Source organism: Caloenas nicobarica, chromosome 1 (genome assembly GCF_036013445.1).
Source record: "Caloenas nicobarica isolate bCalNic1 chromosome 1, bCalNic1.hap1, whole genome shotgun sequence".
NCBI classification, from domain to species: domain Eukaryota; kingdom Metazoa; phylum Chordata; class Aves; order Columbiformes; family Columbidae; genus Caloenas; species Caloenas nicobarica.
In genome coordinates, this window is record NC_088245.1 from 55,259,668 (window position 1) to 55,283,400 (window position 23,733).

Here is a 23,733-nt window from a genome sequence, read left to right on the forward strand (position 1 = left end):
CCCTTTGAACACTGTCTTCAACCAGCCTACAAGGTTGAAAGTTCATTTCTTTTTTTCCAGAAAATAAAAGTCTCCCGTGTTTTTTAACCTGCACAGCTTTAGATACATGCTTCTTTTCATTCTCTCTAATAGATAACCCATGACCAGGGTTCAGCTACATTCCAGCTATCTTTTTTAGCCACTAATGATGAAGTTATCTTGCAATGCATTTGCCAATCCAAAATGCTTCGAACACCACTGCTTTCCTGCAGCCCCAGGACAGAGAGCAATACTGTTTTATTGCAAGTGCAGCACATGGCAAGGGAAAGGGTCAAAACCTTGCAATTTTCTTCTTTTGCACTGCAGGCAGCCATACAGCTCAAGCAGCAAATGTGCACTTCCACCCTTAAGATGCTAAGCTTAATTTAAATTTATCCTTCCTTTCACCTACCTGTTTTGTCCACCTGCCAAGTAGGAGGAAGAGCAGGTGGACGAAGCAACAGCAAGTAGCTGTCAGAGCAGATCATTTTACCCCTTTCTCATTGCCTCCTGTGGGTACAAAAAAGTTCACCACAATGTCGCTCTCCATTTTTTTCATGCTTCTCATCGTTTTATTTAGAGGTCTGCTGAAGCTGCTGAATCAAAATGTTCTTTAAAGTGAACTTATGCCTAATAAATCCAAGGCAAAGGATCTTTATAGTGTTACGAACGAATTACTTTCTATGAACGTGTTAATTGGAACATTCTTCTAATTCATATATTTTGTTTACCCAGCATGCATATATATATGTACCAAGAACAACCTCAATCTGTGAAGTAGCTACTATAAAAAAGTTCTTTAATATATGACTTAAGAAACAAGAATATTTTACTTCACAAGGAGGTAGGTCTCTCTGAGGCAATTTAGAAGGAAGGACAACTTAGTGATCACAAGCTATTGCATCTCCAACACTAAATTATCAAAATCACATTTTTTATATTGAGTTTCATGAAGCATACGTCTAAAATATGCCATGTTTGCTAATGTTAGAACTGTAATCTCAATTGCACCTATTTTATAGCAAATTTCAATATGATTTTTTTAATAGCCATGCAGGAGAATAAAATTATAACATTTTTTCTTCCAGCCATCAAACAAATCAAGACATTCATATGTTTCTTGACTTCAGGACTCAAATATGTATCACACGGGAGTTTCAAGTTCTTTAATTTTGTATTCAAGCCTGGGGTATTTTGGGCAATGATTTTAATCTTGCTGGCCATGTTTTGTACTAACACACAGGAGGCAGTACAACAGTCTTTGCTGATAACAATGAAGTACAGAAGTAGACCAAAATGATACTGCTGCTGAAACTGGAAACTCCATCTTAGATAGTTATTATCAAATACATTGGTACTCCCTGCAGAAGAAGATTACAATGAAAATAAACCATCTGCATTTTTCCTGATGGGAAGTATTAGCAATCTGTTAACACACAATAAAGTCCATCCTCACTTCAAGTAAATTTTAACTATCTGAACCAAACTTCAAGATAAGCAGAAATAAAGAATGCAAACAGATTGCATGACATTAATACCTAGCTCCACACCACCCACTTTGAAAAAGTAGATTTATAAGAATGTTAAATGTGTCAGCTGTAAACCACCAGCCTTGAGTTCAATGACCCTACAGCAAACTATATGCTCAGCTCATTTAGCATCACATGAGAATGTAATTCACTTCCATTCCTTGCAAAAGTTTAAAAACTTATTTCCATGAATTTCTTTTTCATATAAACAGAAATTAGTTGATATTGTCCCTTTTTCTGTCACTTGACAAGAAATGAAAAAGAGAAAACTTGATTTGTCATTCATTTCACATAATCACTTGCAGCTCGATCTTGTTTTAAAGAAAACATCTGCCATGCACCGCTCCTGCCTTTTCTGAATGTCGTTTCCTTATGTAAGCTGGGTGCAAAGAAATGTGTCTGCAGACATGATGCGGCAGGATCATGACAGTTTAACACACTAATGACAGCACGCTAACAATGCAGTTTGCTTATGTCACTGATATTAATAAAGTATCTGAACCTAAATACTCACACAGCTGTTAAATGTTTCCATGTTTTGGTTTGTGGTTCTATGGGCATTTTCTATAGATATTTAAAACCACTAAGGAAAGAGACAATCTCACAAAATTAGATCAGAGTCCACTTGCTCTGCTGACTCTATATTGTCCAAATCCTTACTTTTGAAATCATGACCAGAAACAAAGTCATACTCAATTCAGATACCATTCTTTCTAAATTAATAGTGCTGTACAAAAACATGTTACTGAAAATTTTGCTTTTCATTATGCCTTTGAAAATAAGGTATTTATCCTCAAAGGATTCTGAATACTTAACAACATAATGAGCCAAAAAACCAGGAGTGCTCCTTTTGACGCAATTATTCTGCTCTTCCCGCACGGATACACATGCATTTATGCTTTAGATACTCAAATATAGCATCCTTAGTTTGCAGAAAAAATAAAAACCAAGACACACATTGAACTAGATACCACTAACTAGTAACTTTCTTGATAGCCTAACAGATGCCAAAATGAGGAAAGATTTACACCAGAGATTATGAAAATGCGGGATCATTTGAGAATAATAAAAGTAAATGGTGGAAAATGTTAACAGCAACAGCTGTGAAAAGAAATTATAGAAGATTAAAAGTATGGAAGAGAGCAACAATAGTAAAAACTCTTTAAAATTTAAAGTGCTTCTCAAGAGAGATTCCTTAATTACGGTTTTTGGAGATATTTGAGTACTAGCTGCAAAAACAGTGAGGTATAGATATTCATAATTCTTTTAGTATCCTAAGAACCTACTAATACATAAACTCACAGATAGGAAAATTATATCAGATCACACGACTGGATGAACCATGCTGACTTTAAGGTCTATAATGACTTTTTTATGTTCTACACAGAATAGCAATCACAGACATACTTAGTGGTGAAGGCAGATGTAAAGGTATAGGAAGTCTCCCTACACAGTGTAGTCGATTTGTAGCAAAACTCAGTTTTGCCCAAGAAAGTCTTAGTCAGCAAGAAACAGGTATATCTGTTTTATGTTTCCTTATTTCATATCTGTGGGATGAATGTTTGTATTATTGCCATAGACACTGGTACTCAGAGTTGGACACAGCTGAAATGCTGGGAGACAGAGCTAAGGGCAGAGGGCTGAATGTGTGCACACAGTGAGTATCACTAACACTATGCTATATACAACGCCTTTAACTATCCATAGTAAATCCCACTCCGCTACCAGAGGCAGCAAAGGGAACAGGTAATAGTTGCAACATGGCAGAACAGTGATCATCACATCAACACCAAACTGCAGGGACACACAGCAGAAAGCACAGCATTAGTGCGGTGTTGAAATACACATTATACAGAAGCATTTGGATAGAAAAGCAATACATTAAGTATGCCTGTCCACGGAACAACATCCCAAAGGGTTAAATTCCAAATGACATCAACTATTTCAATGTGCTGCCAAAACTTTACAGCATGAGAACAGGCATTGTATTATATTATGATTTTAAGTTACTGTTCATGATGTCTCTGAGCCTCTTCTGATACTACCAATAGTCATTTGAACTCTGGAAAAGTTCCTTTTTTGAAAGTACAATATTCCAACTCAAGGCTCATCAGACAAACACCAGAAGAAGACTTACAGTCATTCATGCAGGAAGTTAGTTAATAAACTGCAGGCAAAATCTGGAATTATTTTATTATAATTATAATTAATAATGTATTATGCTGATTATGGTTTGGCTGAGAACGAACAGGCCAGCCTGAGCTAGTCCGAGATAACTGCCAAATCTTCTGCACATGTGACAGATGGTGGAAACATTTTAAAGGCTCCCTGTCCACAAGAACTCTGTGTAACGGGGGCTCAGATTCAGTGCAAGAGCAAAGTAGCTGAAGTGGATCGTGATAAAAGCACGATAAGCAGCATAAGCTACCTTTAAAGCCTTGGGTTTCACCCAAAGAAAAGGTGAAGAAAAAAAAAAAAAAGAATAGTGCATTCAAGGGATGTGAGGGGAAACTGGTTGCACAACTTAAGTTGACTGTTGACTGATGAAAGTGAAGGAAAATGTGGCTTTTGATGTGGTGCACTAAATTCAGCAGGTATAGGGGGTGGAAGGACAATGGTTGAACTCGGTGGAGCTATTATATATCTTCTTCTAAAATGGCTTGTTTAAACTTCCCTAACAATTTTTTATGGACAACACAGGGTAGTTTGCAAACATTGCAACTTACTCTTCAATAAACCTCATTCTTTCCAAGAACATAATTCATTTTTTGTTCTCATGCCTGATATCTTTTGGCTCATTTTACTTTGAAAAGGGTTTTGAACTCCAAGAATGCTCCTCAAATACTCCCTCTAAGAGTCCCAGAAGGCAAATGATAGATTGTAGAGGAGGAAGACAGAATAAAAAATGAAAAGTAATATCATACAAATGAGAACTCTCCCACGTACATCCCAAGTTACACCCGCTGCAGAGAATGTGTCTTCCTCTCTAATTAATTTCTTATGGTATCTGAAGGAAGGTCAGTTGCAAGGAATAGACATTTATAGACCAAAAAATAGAGTCCAAGTTAGGAAAAAGATAAACAAAAGAAGAATGATACAACTGTTGACATCTGATGCTGCCAGTGTCCCTTCAGCTTTTCATTGAACCACTACAATTCTTTCCCTAGAACAAGCAAATATGCTGTATTCCTTTCTACACCAATATGCTTTCCAGGGCAGTATGCAAGCAGCACTTAAGCCTTGGTTTATGTTACATACATTAATCGAACTTTTTATGAAGTTGTTCAAAGAGCAGTTTAATATTATTATTTGGATGAGCTCTCTCAAGCTAGGTTTCCGCATGGAGATCCTTCAACCCTTTGCTTTTTGGCATTCACCAAAGAAGTGGAGATGCAAGTACTATCTGAAATAAATTTCAAGTGGAATCAAACTGGGGAGCTGATTGTCTTTTTACACCAGTTCCATGCCCTTAATTTCAGTGAAATATTCTTGATTTATCCCTGAAATGAGAATCAGTCTGAAAGTATACATTTGCCAGAAATGACATTACCCTTAGAGATATCGTCAGCCCACCTATCTGAATAATATTGTACTGCCAGCTCACAAAAAGTTTTAAAATATAAAAAATACAGCAGGAGCTGTAATTTAGTTTTTCAGAGAAAACCCAAGTTCAATTTTTGTGAAGAACATGGGGTTGCTGTCAGCTAATGTTGTTGGCTCTAGTGATGGACAGAATACAGAAACTTCTCACCTGACTGATAATATAAGTCAAATATTTGCAGCATATCATTTTTTTTCTGCCTGCACAGAATTGCCGGCAGAGTCCTTTACAACAGAAAGGCCAGGGCAAACCATGCCAATTATGAAAAAGGCTTATACTAATGATACCATAGAGAAAATGCATATGTCCTTCACATATCTACAAGAATGATAGAGGAGAGAATTAACTTCATTCATGGAAGTTCATCATACCAGTGGCAAGGCATGCCTTGAAGCTTTGACAAAAATCCTATTAATTTTGTTCAGAGCAGAAAAAATAAGATCTAAAATGCTATGTGAGAGAAGACAAAATCTCAGGTACTCATGCTGTTGCGAAGGTCCAAAGCCTATCCTGCCAAACAAAGCGAGAGTGTCAGAAATCTGTATTGCTTTTACCACCTGATTTCATACCACAAATGTCACGCACTGTTGAAGATCAGCATAAACATATGTGTGTGTGGTGTTTGACCTTCTACAGGATTTCTGTGAACTATTTTGGCAAGCATGTGTTTTGTTATCATAAGAATTCATAAAAATATTTTAATTTCTCCACTTCCTAAACACCTTTTTGCTGCTTCAAGGAATAACTTACGCTTATACACAAAAAAATCGGTCAACAAAGCATGATTAAGGTTGTAAAAATCAAGCACTGAAAGGTCAGAAAATGCCAGAATTGTCTATACATCCATAATTTAAATTCCTCATGCCTGTGCATTACGATAAAGTTTTTAATGACATGATAGCGTATAGTATGTCCGGCGACATCACGTTTAGAGGGTCCAGAAGAGCACAGGAGTTCTGCTTTCACTCTCTGTGTAAGGGAAAGCAGTCATTACAGGGTAAACCCTACTTCATATCTATAAGCTTTAAGCTAAAATATGACTTTGGGGCTTGTTCATGCAGTCTGCTAATGTCAAGAGCAGTTTGTAAACGCACAGTGAGGATGGAATACATTGGGATTTTAGTTGTTGAGATCAAATAAATCTTTCTTGAATACACATGAATTTCTTTTTTTAAAAGCCTTGTATCTTGCATAAAATTGGTCACCTTTTCACTCAAGGCCCAAAATAATCTCCTGACGAGTTTGAATTCCACAACTTGGCAAGTAATACACTCAGAGATGAAAGACTCAGAAACAACAGAGCAGTTTTTAGTACAACATTTTTAGCCAGTCTGTCAAAGTTGTATAAGCAGACCAAAGCAGATTTATGTACTGTGAAGTGCTGGACAATCTCATTAGTTGAGAACTGGTAATATCATCCCCATGGTTTCACATGCAAAACATTTATGTACCTGCACACTATATAGAACAAATTAACACATATATTACTAAATAACACTTCAAAGCAAAACAAACGCGAAGTGTTTGAGTGGCATCCAGAGCTGAGGAACACTAAGAAAAAATTAAAAATGCCTTAATTTGGACGTTTTTTTCTTCCAGGGGAAACATGCGTGGTTTGAAACCTGGGTGTGAACACAGCGTGGTGGGAACAGCTCTAATAACTTCATTCCCAGGTGAAAAAAAGATATAGAGGCATAGAAAAATGTGGGCGCTAGCGACATTCTCTGTCTTTAATTACATGACTCCCAACCTCTAAATTTTCCACCCTCTCTCCCACTTTGAGCTTAAGGTTCTTATTCTCACATACAGAGCTCCACAAAAGTCCCTTCTGCCCACATCTCATTTCTCATTTTCTCCTTCTGTTACTGCCTGAGTTCTATCCAAATTATTTTCTTAAACGCCTACTGTACATTTTCTCTGGTCTTCGCATCATGCCAAAGCTTGTGTTCCACAGAACCAGGCCGTGTTCATTTGAATTGCTAGCTAAAATAGGCTTTTTCTGTGAGGTCAATAAACGATATGTCAGCTAAAGCAATCTTCTCTTTTAAGTAACTGATTCTCTACATGAAAATTATCTTCTTTAGCCTGATGCAGTGTTCGACTAATGCAGGCTATCCCTGACTTGTGTCACAGATATATTTTCACCAGAAAATGGTGAAAAGTAAAAATTATGTCATATCTAGGTTAATATCCTAGAACTTCTTCAACTAATTTACTGTGTTGTAAAACCAGAGTTGCTCTGTGAACCTCTTATCCTTTCCTGATTAAATACATATTTTTCCTTAAAGAAAACTTTATTTTAAAAAGATGGGACTGAAATCAACCCCCTAAAACTGAAGACTGCCAAATTTCACAGATGCTACTTATCTCTGTGATGGCCTGACCAAACCTCAGAGCTGACAGTTCTGCAAAAATTGGGTTATGAATTTTTATTTCTCAGACATGGATACAAGCCACCAATATGAATCTATTTAAGCTCGAGGAAATGAAACAGAAAACACTTGCCTAATCTGCAGGAGTACTAGTGGGAGCACATTTTTATGCTCACACACACATACCTACACGTACAAGGGCATGGTAATGTTGTTTCTTTTTTCACACTGCATAGACAATGGGATATAACCTCACTTCTCGCTTCCCACTGCTCATGGGCCCTGCCTTCTTCTGACACCCACAGAGGGCAAAACAGGTAGAGAAGGCCAGGATTCTGGTTCCAGCCAACTCCAAATGCATGTTCTGACCCACATCATCAGGCACACGCAAGCTTCCTAGAGACCATGTGGATCCTCCCTATGCCCATCAGTTGACAAGGTAATCTGTAAAAATCATGTGCCATTTCAGAGATTCAAGATTGCAAATAAGGTCTGGGGTTCCTAATACTTTCTCTTACACCTTCAACAACAAATTCTTTCTAAGTCCCTTTCCCATGTGAGTAATTTACTATTTCCCCACTCATTGTCGTAGTAGGCATATTTTGTGCTCAGAAAAGTAGCAGTCTCAGCAGCTTGCTTTCTCTTACTATTCCTTATGAACAAAACAGTGATATATTAGCATGTATGAAGAACAAAAAATACCTGTAAAGCTCAGAGAGCTTTTTACTTAGCAAAGCACTGTTACCTGTCTGCGTCCACAGTTACATCATGAACCCCTCTTTGAATGACATCTCGAGAGGCAGCTAGGTCTGGTATTCGGTTCAGACTTCTTGTGTATAGGTTGAGTCCTCCATCTGTCATGTACCTGAAAATAAATGTGTGGTCAATCAGCGCAAAATGCGGCCATCTGGCAAATATGTTTCACTCTAAAGTTAATGGACTGTGGAATTCAAATGTTTAAGGTACAGGCTACACTATTAGATGGTAGACTTGTACCAAATATTCTCACTTGGTGTGCCCAGCACAGGGAGATCAGATATATGCCTATTTTCTAGGATCATTTGTCTTTTTCTGTGATGGCTTACAGGCCAACTTGTTTTACTAAAACATAATTAGATTGAAACCCTCAAGTATCTTCAAAAATTTTAAGAACATTTTAGGTACTGCAGTTTTGTTAAATAATAGCACAAGATGCAAGAAGCATAACTCCAGTTAAAAAAGGAAAAAAAAAAGGAAAAAAAACCAGTAGCATCCATCTAAATGGGAACATAAATTGAGAATCCAAATCCATAGTCCCAGCAGGGATGCACTCATTCAGATATGAAAGAGATATCCACTGAAGCCCTTACAATGACATTTAAGAATCTGTTTCTATCTGTGTTCCTCTAGCTTGATTCCTATCACTTCACATTATAACGAATGACTAATGAATTGAAGAGTCAGTATAGTGCAGCTTACTCACTAGAGAACCACTAAAAGTTTCTGAATTTCAAGTGGCAGCAATAATTGCTGGAATGCCTACCTACAGTTTAATATCTCTATGGGAGGTCTTGGCACTTTCAACCAAGCAGTACCACAGCCTGTCCTACTCTCAAGACCTGTCCATTATTTTCTCAAACCACCGTTCATTAAAGAGTCTTCCCTCCTAGACTCTTGCTTTTTATGTTTCTCTCATGTAGTTTTTGGTAGCGTTAGTGTAACATCCCAGTGCAGAGTTTGCACAAATTTATTTGTGAAGGACCATGCACATGTATGGCACTTAACGCAGAAGTATACATACAGAGAAAAAAAAAATTGGTATACCTCAGTGAACCTGCTCAAAGTTAATTTACAAGCTTGCTGAAATAAATCTAGTCCCAATGCTAGGACGATGGCTAAAATGATCTACTGGAGTTCATTCCCAATTCAAGTAATCTTTAACATAAGTTCTCCTTGAGCCATGAAATGGTGTCACTCAAATCTATCTTTCAGTTGAAGTGTGTGTCCAAGTACACAAACATTTAATAACTCTACAGACTCCCAGGCACAAGCCAAGGCAGACACAGACACCGCTGGTGCTCCAGATGTTCTGTTGGCCCTCAGCCTCCAGCTCCTTCCGGGAGCTGGTTTAATTGATATCAACTGTCCCAGAGACCACAGTGCTAATACAGCAGCCCAGGAGCACCAGCCTCCACTCCCACAGATTGAGATTCCAATTGTGTCCTGGGTGGCAATCTAGATGAAGGTAACCTCAAGTGCATTAAAACACAAAGGGCTGGTTTGCTCATTTTCAACTAATCTCTGAGGCATTTTATGCACTGGTAAGATTTGATCTACATGTCACCAAGGGTGCAGAAGGTAACTTCAGATTTGTTTTGAAAGGTAAATTAACAGTCATACTCACACAGTAGATTTATCCTTTTATTAAAGACAAAATTTAGACTTTTTGACAGATTATTTAGCTAGGGGTGAATTATGCAGTAGATTCCAAGGCTCTGGAATTGCATATTAAATTTAGCTGTGGTTTGAATGCAATCCAATCTATACGGATTTTTTCCTCTATAAGTAAGGTCTAAACAGAGAGACTTAAAAAGTGCAACAGGCCTTCCTCACACTAAATTCTAATTACTATTGCATTCCTGTCCCCAAGTGTTTAAAGTAATTAAACTGAAAATGGAAGAGGCATGAAGGAGATAAGACTTTACATGCCTCAATGAACCCTGAATTTTCTGAGCTTATTAACTTGTTTTTAACATTTACTGCACCTAAAAATGTTAACTGAGCACATTGCAACTTATTCTCTATTGAGTCATCCTTATTACAGATGCAAAGAAAAGTCATCCAAGATGACTATATTCATTCTCTAATGTGATAAGCTAATTAATATAACTCATCAGCACAGCAAAGGATTCCCTATCTTTTTTTTTTAAAATTTTTAAAAAAACCCGTGCATTCATTAAACGCAGCGTTTATACTTTGTTTATGATAAAAGGTCTTCAGACATTTAAGTATTCCCTTTTCTGTATATCTTTTCCCTTTTCTAGCACACAAGAATATGGCATCCTCCTTGACAGCCGCTAATGCTGTGCTGTGGACAACCTGTCAGCAGTGTTCCATTCACAGAGCACTGAGACAGTGCAGCAGGGAGATATAGGAATATGCTTTCTTTATAGTTATGCTCTTTCTAGAGATCTATCTTTGGATGGTGCTTGAGGTGAGACACTACTCCAGAGAGAGCTTTGATCATAGACTTACACTTGCCCTTAGGAACGTATCATATCCAATTTCATCAGCCACCATTCTCTAATCGCAGCTATATTCAAACTCAAAGACTAGATTGACAGCAGGAGTCCTAAATTTATACAGAGTGAAGTATTGTGGTGTGACATGGCTATGTATGCTACGGGACTTTTGTTCAAGCCAGTGTTAGCTCAGCCATCAAACAGCTTTGAGATGCCAACAACAGCATTGAATAGTAATTTAAGCATGAATAAAACAGTAACATAGGTAAGTGACCCATGTTCATGAGATTGATATAAAAATTGTTATATAGTAACGAGACAGTGAATGCAGTACCCCAAAGTCAATCAACTGATTAAGCAAACAAAAATAAAAATAATTGTCATTCTTCCTCCTGGGTATGCTAGGAGAGTGACTGATCTTTTATGAAAAGATATTCCTACAGCTCAGATGATATGCACAGTTGAAAAATTGCAATAAAGGCCTATCACACAGACTACACTAGACAATATCTGAAGTGGAAACAAAGTCAGTGCTGTCAGCAACTGCTTTTCATCAGCTGCATCCAATACCATATCTACCATCTCAAATAAAACATAAAAATACTGAAAGAAGACCCATCCCAGGGCAAGCAGTGTAAAATTATGGTTTACCAGATAACTAAGAAATTCCGGTAAGTAATAAGAAGTACCTGTGCTCCTATCACAGTCGACAGCAAAGTCATCTTGATGTTATAGGACATAAACTGTTTTTGAAGGCAGCTGAGAAAATCCCTGGCAGCTTAGGTATTTGTTTTGGTTTGGGTTGGGTTTTTTCTTTTTTTATATGTATATTTTTATGTAGCAACCATGATGCAACTTCTACTTGTGTGCCAATATTTGTTACAAAAAATCCTATTAAACCTGCCAATTTTGCCTTAGTTCAAGCGGGGAGAAAATGCTACTTACCCACTATTGATGTCATCAGTTCGGAGGCTTTTCCCAAGAATGTCCCCATCGCTCATGTAGCCACCAACGTCAACTTCAGAGGACATGTCCAAATCGCCGCTTCCCTTCTCACTCATGTCGATCTGTGAGATATTTCCAAGGCGAGAAACAGCTGCTCGGCGAAGCGGGGTGGTGTACATGAATCGCGAGGGGTCTGTGTGTATGAAGCGGCTCGCGCTGCTGCGGGGATACCCAGCGCCCAAGGACGGGGCATCTCCTGCCTGCAGCCGAGGACTGGCCTGCCCTAGTCTCCAGGTCACTGGGGTGGACCGGCTTGTCAAGCTTGGTATGCTTCTGCCATTCACCTCAGTTGTCACAGTGCTGTCAAAAGTTGTCTCCAATGTGCTGCCAAACAAAATGGAGAAGTCAGTGAACTGTGCTTTCTCTGTTCGTGAGAAAGAAGGAAAAGCAAAAGCTGGAAGAATATATATTTCTTCAAAAAGTTCTCTGTGTGTGTGATTTTCTCCAGGTGCACACATCTGTTTGTGTATATAATAACCTGTACTCATAAAATAACCTAAAATAACTTTTACAGGTTTCTAAGCAGATGTATATCAAACAATAACTATTTTTGTGAATGACTGTATAAAGTATATTAAAGTCACATTTAAGTTGTCGAGTCAGTCTAGCAAACAATATGGCTAGCATCATGGCTAATTTTCCCTGGCAAGCTTCTAATCCATTCAGCAACTAGTAATACTCCCCTGCAATCCAAATTTTTAGCAGTCTACACAAAACCTAAATACCTGTGACTTATCTGGGTCCCTCTAAGGCTCGACATAGTTTCTTCCAAATTCTGTCTCAGGTCTGCTATATTCTTTACAGTCCTCATTCTTCTTGTTTCAGGGTCTTCCCCTGGAAGAAAACAATAAAACCAACATAAATTTTAGTGCACATGAGCATATAAGGTTGAATAAAGTGCACACGTATACACAGCTGAGAATACACACATCTGATTGCAAATAGGCCTGTCCCTTTAATCTTTCTAAAAACAAAACCTCACCCTTTCGGTAATAAAACCTACACATGCTTATAAGTAACATGTGGTATGTAAAAAACCCACTGGAAAGAAACCTGGTGAAGTATCTCTGTCAGGGCCCAAATCTGTTAATGAAACTCAGAGTGTTGGGATTTTTATCCTCTGTAATCAAGGCACGATGCAGCCCCAGATCACTTGATACATTACACAGCCCCTTCTTCCTCCTTGACATTTTACATGACTTGGTAGGAAATAAAACCACAGTAAATCTGTGTCTGGAAAGAAGTGGGATGACTGCTACAACAACTCTTCAGTATGCACTTAACATCCAGGCTATTTCAAAGCACTCTTTAAGTCAGGCACTTAATAAAGCATCTTTCCTGAAATGTAATGGTTTCCTGAAGGGGGAGATTATTCTTCATAGGGGATAAAAAAGTATTCTTCTTGGAATAAAAATCGGAACACTGTAAGTAGATGTGCCATTTACACAATTACAGATTTTAACAGCCTTCAAGGATCCATTATGAGAAGCTAGTCTCATCTCCTGAATAGCAAAGCACACAGAACTTCACCAAACATCCTCTGTCATGTTTACTTCATAACAACAACAACAAAATACAGAAGAAAAAAAAAGTTATATGTGTTACAAAAGGAAAATGCAATAAGCCTCAAAGCAACCTCCAAAAACTATATATGAAGATACAGAAATGCATGTTTTCTAAGCATATCCATATATCAAGGAATTTTAGTTCATTTTTCTCTTGGAGAATAAGAGAAATTCAAAAGAAAATCTATGGTAAAATTACTGATTTGTTCAAGGCTGGTGTTCTGCTTCTGGTCATGACCTGTATCTGTTGCTTGAAAGAAGGCTGGCAAGAAGCATCATTATTCTATTTATGTGTATAATGCTAAACATGGAGTGCAAGCAATTTTGTTTTGACTCTAGCACTGTTAAATTTCATGTCATACCTTACCTTGTTAATGTAATTTTAGTTCTCATTCTGGAAATGTTATTATCAAGAATGATATTGGGCATCCTCTAAAATTATCTCTAATATTTAACTCTAGATTTCAGCATTCTCATCCAGAACAAGCTTTTACTCTAATCTTGGAATCTTCATGACATCAAGAATCTGTTTCATCTTTGAATACATGTAATAAGAGATAGTCTGGTGAATTTAAACTCAACATCATATAAAAATCAATATCAGAAATCCAAGCAGAGGCAAAATACCACATATCACTATAAAATGTCACATCTGTAAAATGTAAAATACACATGCAGACACTTATCTTCAAGTTGCTGTATTCCTCGTTCTGTTGCCACCTTTACTCCTCACAGGTTTGTGTGTGAGTTTACAGAATATATAAATTCAACAACAGTGAAGTCTCTGAGAAAAAGCATGGCATGCCATTCAAGTGAGAGAGACAGGTGAAAAAGCATGTAGAAGACATTCGACAAGGTGGCAAACCAACCAAACAAACATGGAAACAAAACCCCACAACAAACAAACAAAACCAACAAAACCCAAAGAAAAAAATTGCGAGTCGAAAAAATGGGAAAAACAGGAAGGAGAATTTAATGTAGAGCTAGTTAGAAAAGTTGCATAGGACAGAGAGCTGGGAAATATTCAACATGGGGCTGGAAACAATGAAAATTATATATATAACAAAGTATTCCAGAAAAGTAAAACACACACACACACACACAAATTCCTGATAAGGCAAAAAGATCTCAACACAACATCTGTTTGAAGGCATGGGAAAAATATAGTAAGGTGGACTTGCAGTAGAACTCTAAGCATGGGTTTAAATTGCTTTAACATATATAGTGACAATTACTTCAAATATAAGGGGCAATTTACAGAAGAAAAGTTTATTTGAAGAATGGTTCACTTAAGCTCCTTAATTTTGAGTTTTGAAAAAAAGATGAAGACTTTGAGCTCATTGATAAACTGAATTGCTACTGTACCCTCTTCTGCAGCCCAGATCTTAATACCTGATCACTCTGCTGGTACTGAGGAAAAATCCCAGTTCCTGACATTAAACGGAAATAAATAATTTGATTTACAATCCACATATGCTTTTTTTCTTCCCTGATAGGCAAATGATGCATGGTAGTAGCCAATATACCCTGAAGCTGTGGCTCAACGTTAAGCTAGCTTTAACAGAAATGCCAGTTTGAGTTTTTCCCATCTACCCTGACCCTGCTTAAGTCTTCTGTCCTCTCTGTTGAAGCCAAACCGTCCTTCAGGAACTGCTGTTTGCTTGTTTATCACTCCAAATCAATTCTTCAGTGGTTTCATGGTCCAGCAGTCCATAAACCTCTGGGCTGGCACTGTGGAACTGACAGTGGGGTCAACAGCAGACAGAGTGGAGACAAGAAGTGGGGATACAAGCTCAGCATTGCTATCGAACTCTCCATCTTCTCAAGCCACACCCCAAGGGCATGCCCATTTACTTTTTTGTTTGGTTTTGGTTTTGTTTTTTGTTACATAAAATAAACTACATGTGTGCATTTTTACATGTAATACCTTGCAGGAGGCAAATGTTCACATGCAGATTGAAGTTACCGCAACCGCTACTGTGTTTCAAGCTCAAAATGCTCAACCAAGCACCTTGCTTATCAACCTACTCATGGGTCCCGTGTACTGTTTGCAGAGGTTTCTGCACCATCCTGAAGATTCCCGGAAGGCAAAAGGGCTCACGCCAAAGCAAAGCTGGAGACCATTAAGTCCTGTTAGATTAAACCTGCTGCTGGAAGCCCAAACAGTTCCCAGGCAGACTGTCCACGCCTGCCTCCAGGCAGCTCCTGCACTGTGCTCAGTTCCTCACTGGCGCTGCCCTTTTCTTTCTCCTCTTCACCAAATGGGCGCAAATTCACTGCCAGGAGCACATTACATTCCTGCCACAACACCTATATGGGGGAGACCCAGGATCCGGCACCTGCCTGCCTAAAACCAAAGGTGAAACAGTAACATGTTGGTATAAGACAATTTTCTGTTACACACAGAAATACAAATTCCAGGGTGTAAGCAGGCAGAATTAAAGCCAAGGCAATACTTTATATTTATTTGAGGAACTGAATATACTTCATATTTGCAGTGACTTTGCCCTTTCCTTCCTTGTTTATCCTTATCAATTGTCCTTTGCTGTATGTTAGCACTACAAATTCTTGTAGCAAAAATGACAACAACTGTCTTTTTAAATATATATTGTACAGTAAACAGCATAACAAAGCCTTAAGGTATAATTGCAATACAAAATAAAAAGGTACATATATATGGCAAACTGCCAAAATATATTTTCACAGAGAAGAATTTTTCACTTTCAGACAAATTATAGCATAGAAGTGGTGTTACTCTATCCTGGAAAGGTGAAAAGTTCGAGGCCTAATCTCTTTTGATCTCTCAATGACACAAAGGGTAATTTCAAAACCCCTTCACCATTTTTTTCTAAAAAAAGATACAACTGGAGTTTTATGATTTTAAAATACTACAAAGTACTACATACAAAATCCTTGTAAGTGTAACTATTAAGTATTTTTAAAAGAATTGTTCTTTCTTCTTTCCATCCTTTGCTTAAGGCTCTATCAATGGACTCATGTTGTACCATGGATGAACAAGTCAGAAAGTACAAACAGCTGAACATGATGATTGAGAAATTTTCTGCACAGAGTGCAAGATCCTCAGACCTAAAACTTGCATCTGACATTACCTCCACTTTCAGGAGAGCACTGTGGCTCCCCATCTAGATCAAGCCTTCTTCTGTACAAGGATGATAGGGATGATGAATCAATGCTGTTCGTGGGTTTGTTTGTTTGTTTGTTTTTAAATTCTGAAAGGCAGCTACAGCCTACCTGCTAGAAGAAACACTATGGTGCTTATTGCAGCAGGACTGGGACACAATGTATGGGTTCAAAGGGAGACCAGTCTCCCCAGGCACTTTGTTCCTTATTGCTATGGTCCGCTGCCAGCATAGAGTCTGTCCATATTTACATGACCTAACATATTAGAAACGCTTCCTAGCTTGTTATCTCGAGTGATTCTGGTTTGTAGGCTGAAGAAACACTATTCTATTTCATACATGGAGAGACTGGGACAAGAAAGACCAAAAGCAGGATGCCCTGAAATATTCTGTCCAAATTATTTTCCCCTTACAAGAAAGTTTCATGTAAGTATTTTACTGACTCCATGAAATATAATCTGCTCAAATCACTATAAGCTTCATCATATGTTAAACATGAGTATTCCAAAAGATTGTCCCCAGATTCTTGCCTATTAGCAGTGAACCATAACAGGTTCTTTCAACAAATTTCTAGAGAACACATTCATTTCTTCCATTGTATAAGGTATGTACATAGCAAATTTAAGTAAACATTTTACAGAAATCATTAATCTTCTAGGTTAAACTTCTACATTCACAATTTTGAAGCTCACCCATATTTGCACATTTAATAATACTATTTATAATCATTTCAGTACTTCCGCATGTGTAATTACAGCACAAAGCATAGGAACAGGAGAATAATAATTTCATTAATTGTCTGATTTTCATGAAAGGATTTACAAGTAATAATCAGTTCCTTGGAGATTTGTGCATTCTTAGATATTAATACTATTCACAAAGGAAAGTACAAGTGTTACTCTGCAGATGGGGAAACTGAGGCTCACAAGAAAAAATGGATTTGCTCAGTGACACACAGCTGAAGAGGGGCAGGAGCAAGTGGAGAGCTCAGCTTCCTTTGCTACCAAGCCCCTTTCAGCATACTGGAACAGCCTAGTAATAAAAGGTATGTGTAAAAAGAGAAGATATTATTCTTTGTTATTTCGAGATGATAGCTTTTTACACTACATACACAGCAAAAAATTATCCCGAATGTTTAAACACAATCAGGATTCACATATCCACCAGCAAGTAGCCTCCGGGCCAGACACCCGCTACATAACCTTGGAAAAGCGAGCCGCCACTTCAACCGTTTGACTGGCTGAAGAACAAAGCTTTGGAAATGAACACTTTGAGCACTCTCATAAAGGGCTGAGAGATGAAAAGCGAAGCCAGTAACACAGAAGCCTTTTGAAGCACCTATGGCTGTGGACTTCAAATGCTCACTGGCATGCACTGATGTGACTAAACTGGCTATTTAAACTAAGCTGAAACCCTGGCACTCACAATTCCATGTATATGGATGAAAGTATCAGCGAGGGGGTAAGGGGGAAGCTTACTGGAGGGACAGTTTGTAGGTAGGCCGAGATATTTTCTATCTAAACCAGAGCTTGGAGTCAAGATTTAAATTTTAGATTCATGAGAACAAATGTCATTAAAACTAAATTATTTGTAAGGAAACTAATAGCACGTAAATGTTTCACCTTATTTTTTCAAACAGATAAGCAAACTGTGCTCAATTATTCACAGGCTGTTGCTGCCTATGCACCCATCAAAAGTGATTTAGATATTTGTCTTCATACAGTTTATAGAGGTAAGAGGAAGCAAACAAGGAAGAAGAGTCTAGACCCTATTTTTGCATACTATTGCAAATAAACCCAGTTGTGTCTTGTGAAATTACTGTCAAGATCAAAAAATCTGTTTCATGCAGATATGTGCTAACACTTGGGTCTCCTCCTGTCCTTTCTGATTTCAAACCAAAGTTGACTTACCTAAGATATCAGTATAAAGGACCTGTTCTAGGTCGCCCAGCATTGTTATTATGACGTCTTCATCCAGATGTGCAGTCCCTTCACGCAAGCAGCCTTCCTCCTCCTCCTCCTCTGCCCAGTTCCTGTGGGGGAAATGGGCCATGCAGGGTGCATTTTCATCATCTGGTTTCCCCTCCTCCTCATAGTCAATCTTGAAGCCTTCACCTGTATGCCGGCCTCCTGGCCTCCTGGATGTCCTGCTTCCAGCAGGTGGTAGTGCCTGAAATGCTTGGGGTGCGGTGAGGCTGGGGTGGCAGAGAGAGTGCACAGACTGGGAGAGTCCCTTGGAAAGGAAGCCTCTGCTCTCAGCTTCTGCCTCCCGCTGATGGTAACTCTGGCTGGACTTGGAGGCATTTCCAAACCAGTTCTCCCTGTATGAATATCGCCTCTTCTCCCCTTCGCTGATGAGCGTGAGATTGGTTAGAGACTTCTGCTTCTGAAGACGAACACACCCTCTTCTAACCTCCGTGCCTTTAAACACTGACAGCTCAGCAGGTCGCTGCATCTTTCCAGCTGAGGCTTCGCCTCAGTTAGATTTCATATTTCAGAGATGGACAGCAGTTCAATTCTCCCGAAAAGCCTGGGAGGTGATCCCTCCAGCACCACACGCTGCACATCCCAGGTGGCACATACTTGCCCTCGCAATGAAAAGCACAGCTCGAACATGCAGAGTACGTACTGTAAATGACTAGACAGGCACAGTCATTTTCCTTAAAATTACGCTGCTGCCTCTGCTAAGCCACTTCTCTCCCGTCACATTAATCTGCAGTACTTACAGTCATTTTCACTTGGACTTCTCTCAAGCAGAAGCGAGTTGATCAAACACTCTGCTCCAGCACAGAAGTAATCCCAAAAGCCAACTGTGTTTTCCCCTCTCCATCCAATCACCAGTCTCATCGGAGCGGTGGGCCTGCATCTCTGTCTACAGCTGCTGCCTTCTGAAATCCAAAGTAGGCACAAGTGCTGTCTCGGGCTTTCCTCCCCCCTCTCACCAGATCATGACTGATCCCAGTGCACGGCTCCTCACTTCAGATGGGCTGACACAGAACTGCAAGTACAGCCTCCACGTCAGAGCTCAATAAAGAGCCAAAATTAACCACTGAAGCAAAGCTCTGCACAAGCCTCCTTACATTTTAGTATTCAACCTGCATTCCCAGATATATGACTCTTCTCTGCTACTGCAGCGAATGCTGCTGGCTGCCATGGCAGCAAACATCCCAGTGAATTAAACCGGAGACACAGAAGCCTCTGCCCAGTTTACAGTGCCACAGGTTTCAAGACACGGCTTCACCTGAACGGGATGCTACAGTAACAGACCTAGCTCATGGTCAAATTCTATTTTTCTCCCCAGAAGGTAAGGATGACGAACTATTTCTTCCATATCACTGCTACTCCCTGTGCACGAAACTAAAAGCAGATTTGCAAATGGACCTTCACTCTTGCAATTTCTGCTCTAAATAAAAAAAATATCGTTTAAGATCATAAGCTAAAAAATGGAACGCCACAGTATCTAACCAGCAAGGTCATTTATAAAAGGAAATATTTCATTTCTTCTTCCTTAAAATATACCTTGTTTGCACCTCTGTGAGATTCAGAGGGTAGTATGGAATTGAAAAGCTGTAATAAAATCATTGTTTCACAATATTATGAAGAAAACCTATTAATGGGATAGTAATTTTCTTATAAAGCAACTGATACCACGTCTGAACTAAGTTTACCAGTTCTAAATATTGTTTTTAAATACATTTTGAAGAGAGAAAGAAGGCTTACATTTAAGAATCTACCTTTTCTCACAGGCAAAAAGATATTAGTTCCAGAAATAACAGACAGATGAACAAAGAACTAGCTAAATTTCAATCCAATTTATTAGGCACGAACTTTTTATCTAGGAGCAATTGATTTCAGAAAACATTATGTAGAAATCTACAAATATGAAAATTGTTATATAACAACATGCTGCTTTTGTCAGTGTGGTAATATACTTGTCTCAAATCCCTATCTGAGAAGCCTTGACAGGGAAGTAACCTTTAAAAATGCCACCCTCAGAATCACAGACTGTTTGCAGATTTCCTATATGAATAAATGGGTGTTAAAAGAAGACTCAGTGCCCTTCATGCTTTTCACTGGCTTAGTTTACAGTTTTTGAAGATATCTAAGGAAAAATACATGAGGGAAACTTCTTGGAAATGTTGAAGTAAGGGTACATTTTTCCTAGGTAACCCTCATACACAGAGAATTAAGCTAGAAAAATGTTCAGTAGTCTTAAGCAATGACAGTTTTCCCTGTTAAATCGCTGATACATTCCTAGAAAGGCAAGGTCCCCAAGAAGAGAAGATGCCACTCCCCTCCCCACCTAGCTCAAAAAGTCAAAGGAAGAGGGGACAAGAAGAATTCTCTGTCACCCTGAGTACAAAATCCTCCCAAATATTAAATGCCTGCCACTTGTTCGGCATGGAAACAAAAAGTAAGACTGCTGTGGTTACTCCCATGGTTTGCCGCTTGCAGTGGCTGCCATATGGGCCCTTAAAAGGTTTTTATGAAGGTACTGGTGCGGATGGCCTGGCTGGGGAAGCGGAGCTCCAGCATCGCCCGTGTGCTCCCACACGGCAATGGGCTGCCAGCACCCGTGGTCAGCATGGCCTAGAAGCAGTAGAGGTTGTTAGAAAGGCTCCACAGGGCTGTATTTAGAATAGCAAGTTTGCAAAATGAAGGGTAATTTCACTCTTTTCCCACTCAGTGGTTTTAAAACCTCAACTTGCGTTCAAATCGGTACAGTATTCTCAGTTGCTATATTTTGAATGAAGAAGACAGACAAGGGTTTGGCCCTGGGCAGCACCGCAGTGCACTGGGATCAAGGGAACAGGATCTTTTCCTACCATAAACAGCAAGGCAGAATCTGATCTGATACTCCAAAGAAATTAATGGTAACTTCCTCACCTGCTCTTTCAAGCCCAAAGAGCTACAGTCAGTGGCTTGTGTCCACACTGAGCTGTAGGCAGGTACGGACCTGCTCTGTGTCCATGCCAAGATCATGGTGTGTGTGCCTGGTCATATGTAGCTGTCGCGATAGGACAAGGGGTAACATTTTTTAACTGAAGGATGGGAGATTCAGGCCAGACATGAGGAAGAAATTTTTTACAATGAGGGTAGTGAAACGCTGGCCCAGGTTGCCAAAAGTGGTAGATGCCCCATCTCTGGAGACATTCAAGGCCAGGCTGGATGGGGCTCTGAGCAACTTGATCTAGCTGAAGGTCTCCCTGCTGATTGCAGAGAGGTTGGACTAGATGAGCTTTGAAGGTCCCTTCCAACTCAAACTTTTCTATGATTCTACGATTCCGGCGGTGCTGTGTCTGCTCTCAGTAAGCCCCGTAGATAGGGTGTACTCCCTCGTGCTAAGCTTTACTCTGCTAGGGAAGCAATGCCCAGTGCATTCGCTCAGCTCTGAGCATGAATAGACCAGACACAAGGCTGCCAGAACTTGTGGGGTATATTTAGTTCTTTTTCCAGCTGGAAGGAAAAAAACTTAGGGCATGGGATGAAATGTCTTCACCCAATGAGCCATTCCAGACCTCATGTATGGTGTTGGCAATAGGTAACCCACCGCTCCAGGCTGGAAGAGTCTCTGGTAGGGGTACAGCTGGGTCCTGGGCAACCCAGTGGGTCTCAGTGTCTCTGCTAACCTGTTTATTCTCCTGCCTGAGCTATTTGCTGCAGCCCAGCTCCAGCAGGACACAGGCCATCGTCCAGGCATGGGAATGACACCTAAACTGTGTGGGAGCCTTGTGGGGGTATCTGGCAGCTCCAGCATCCACCTGTCTCTTTTTCTACATACACTAAAAAGTCAGTCAAGTTCTGGGATATGGAGGCACTGGGGCTACTCACACAACCTTCATTCAGCCTTCATGTGTACAAACACAATACTACTGGCCTTAATTACAAGATTATTTGAACATTTCTCCCATTAGGATTAAGGCCTGACCTAGTAGACAGGCCATCATGATCATCCTAAGATGCAGCAGAAACACATGTACATCTTGGACCAAGTGCTCAGCACAAAGAGCACCGAATTCATCCTTCTGCTTTACCACACCTCCCTGCAGGGTGTCATTCAACAAAACATAAAATTGCAATGTGGAAAATTGTCAGATTTACTGAAAAATACCTTTGTGAAGCTAATCCCACCATTTTAGATTTATGTAATATAGCAACAAGCAAATACAGCTTTCCAAACTAAGCAGACAGTATAGGAGACTAGAGGAGAGCAAATGTCATGACAGAGTAGTATTTTCCAACTACCTTGCAATTCAACGGATTCCCCACCCACCACACGGGAATAAGTTTAAATCAAGAACAGCATAGGGAATTTCCCTAACACATCATAGTCAGTGTAACGTACCTGATTTTTACTGTCTCTTTCATAAAAGGAATTCTAAAAAAGGTTTTAAGAACTAATAATCTAGAGACAAATTTTGCTGTCACATAAGACTTTCTTTGAAGTCTCAATGCATAGTTTGGAGCCTTATGAATGAATTATGTAATAGATGTGCAAATGCATAAGATTATGAATCTCTTCAGCTATGCTTACTTAAAAAAAATTGTAAACTATTTCCACACCTATTTATTAACTATTTCTTTCAGAGGCCAGAAAAGAAGAACGGTAAACATAAAAGACTGAAAATTGAATGTTTTTATGCTAATCCTGCCATTGATATTGACCTATAACTCTTAAAATAACTCTTTCATTTTCGTTTCACCCCTCAGATTTTTTTGTAATTAGTCAATATTTTTAAATTCATGAATAAATATTTAATCAAACACTTTGCATTAAGCTCTTTGAACATGTAAACAGCTGTTAAAGGCAAACACTACCACTGAGTTCATAACATAATATTTGTAGTTACTGCCATGTACAGTTTACAATGGATTATTAAATAATTAACTTACTGACATCCTTCTCCGATAAACTTGCAGCAGAGACTGATAAATGCCACAGCTACTACAAACAGGAATACAGGGTAAGGAAGTCTGAACAACTTGTTCATATTTATATTCATACCTTGAAAAACAAGTGCCAAAGTAGATTGCTTTATCAGCTTTTCTTTTCATTCTTGTTTTAAAATCCTCTCCAGTTTTGCAGAAACAAAGATACTGAGTAGTCATTTTGACGCAACTGGTACATAAAGTACATGCAAGAAAGAGTGTTCATACATGATTATAGAACTGGTCCTTAGTTAGGACTCCCACATTTCTGTCTGGGATTGCCTGGACAGAAGTCTACACATCTGTGTGCCACATGTGCAATGAGTTTACTGTACACAGAATGCACCAAAACT

General features: G+C 39.1%; 1 protein-coding gene across 6 annotated transcripts in view; it reads right to left on the minus strand.

Annotated features, from left to right (window-relative positions):
- The window catches only part of NAV3 (neuron navigator 3), a 267,108-nt gene that overhangs the window by 98,440 nt on the left and 144,935 nt on the right, over nt 1-23,733 (minus strand). For all 6 annotated transcript variants that reach the window (XM_065630337.1, XM_065630330.1, XM_065630320.1 and 3 more), the window contains 3 exons: nt 12,472-12,580; nt 11,687-12,070; nt 8,266-8,385 (listed from right to left, as the gene is read on the minus strand). In XM_065630337.1, the coding sequence (XP_065486409.1) occupies nt 8,266-8,385; nt 11,687-12,070; nt 12,472-12,580 (613 nt within the window). The remainder of the gene's footprint in view (nt 1-8,265; nt 8,386-11,686; nt 12,071-12,471; nt 12,581-23,733) is intronic.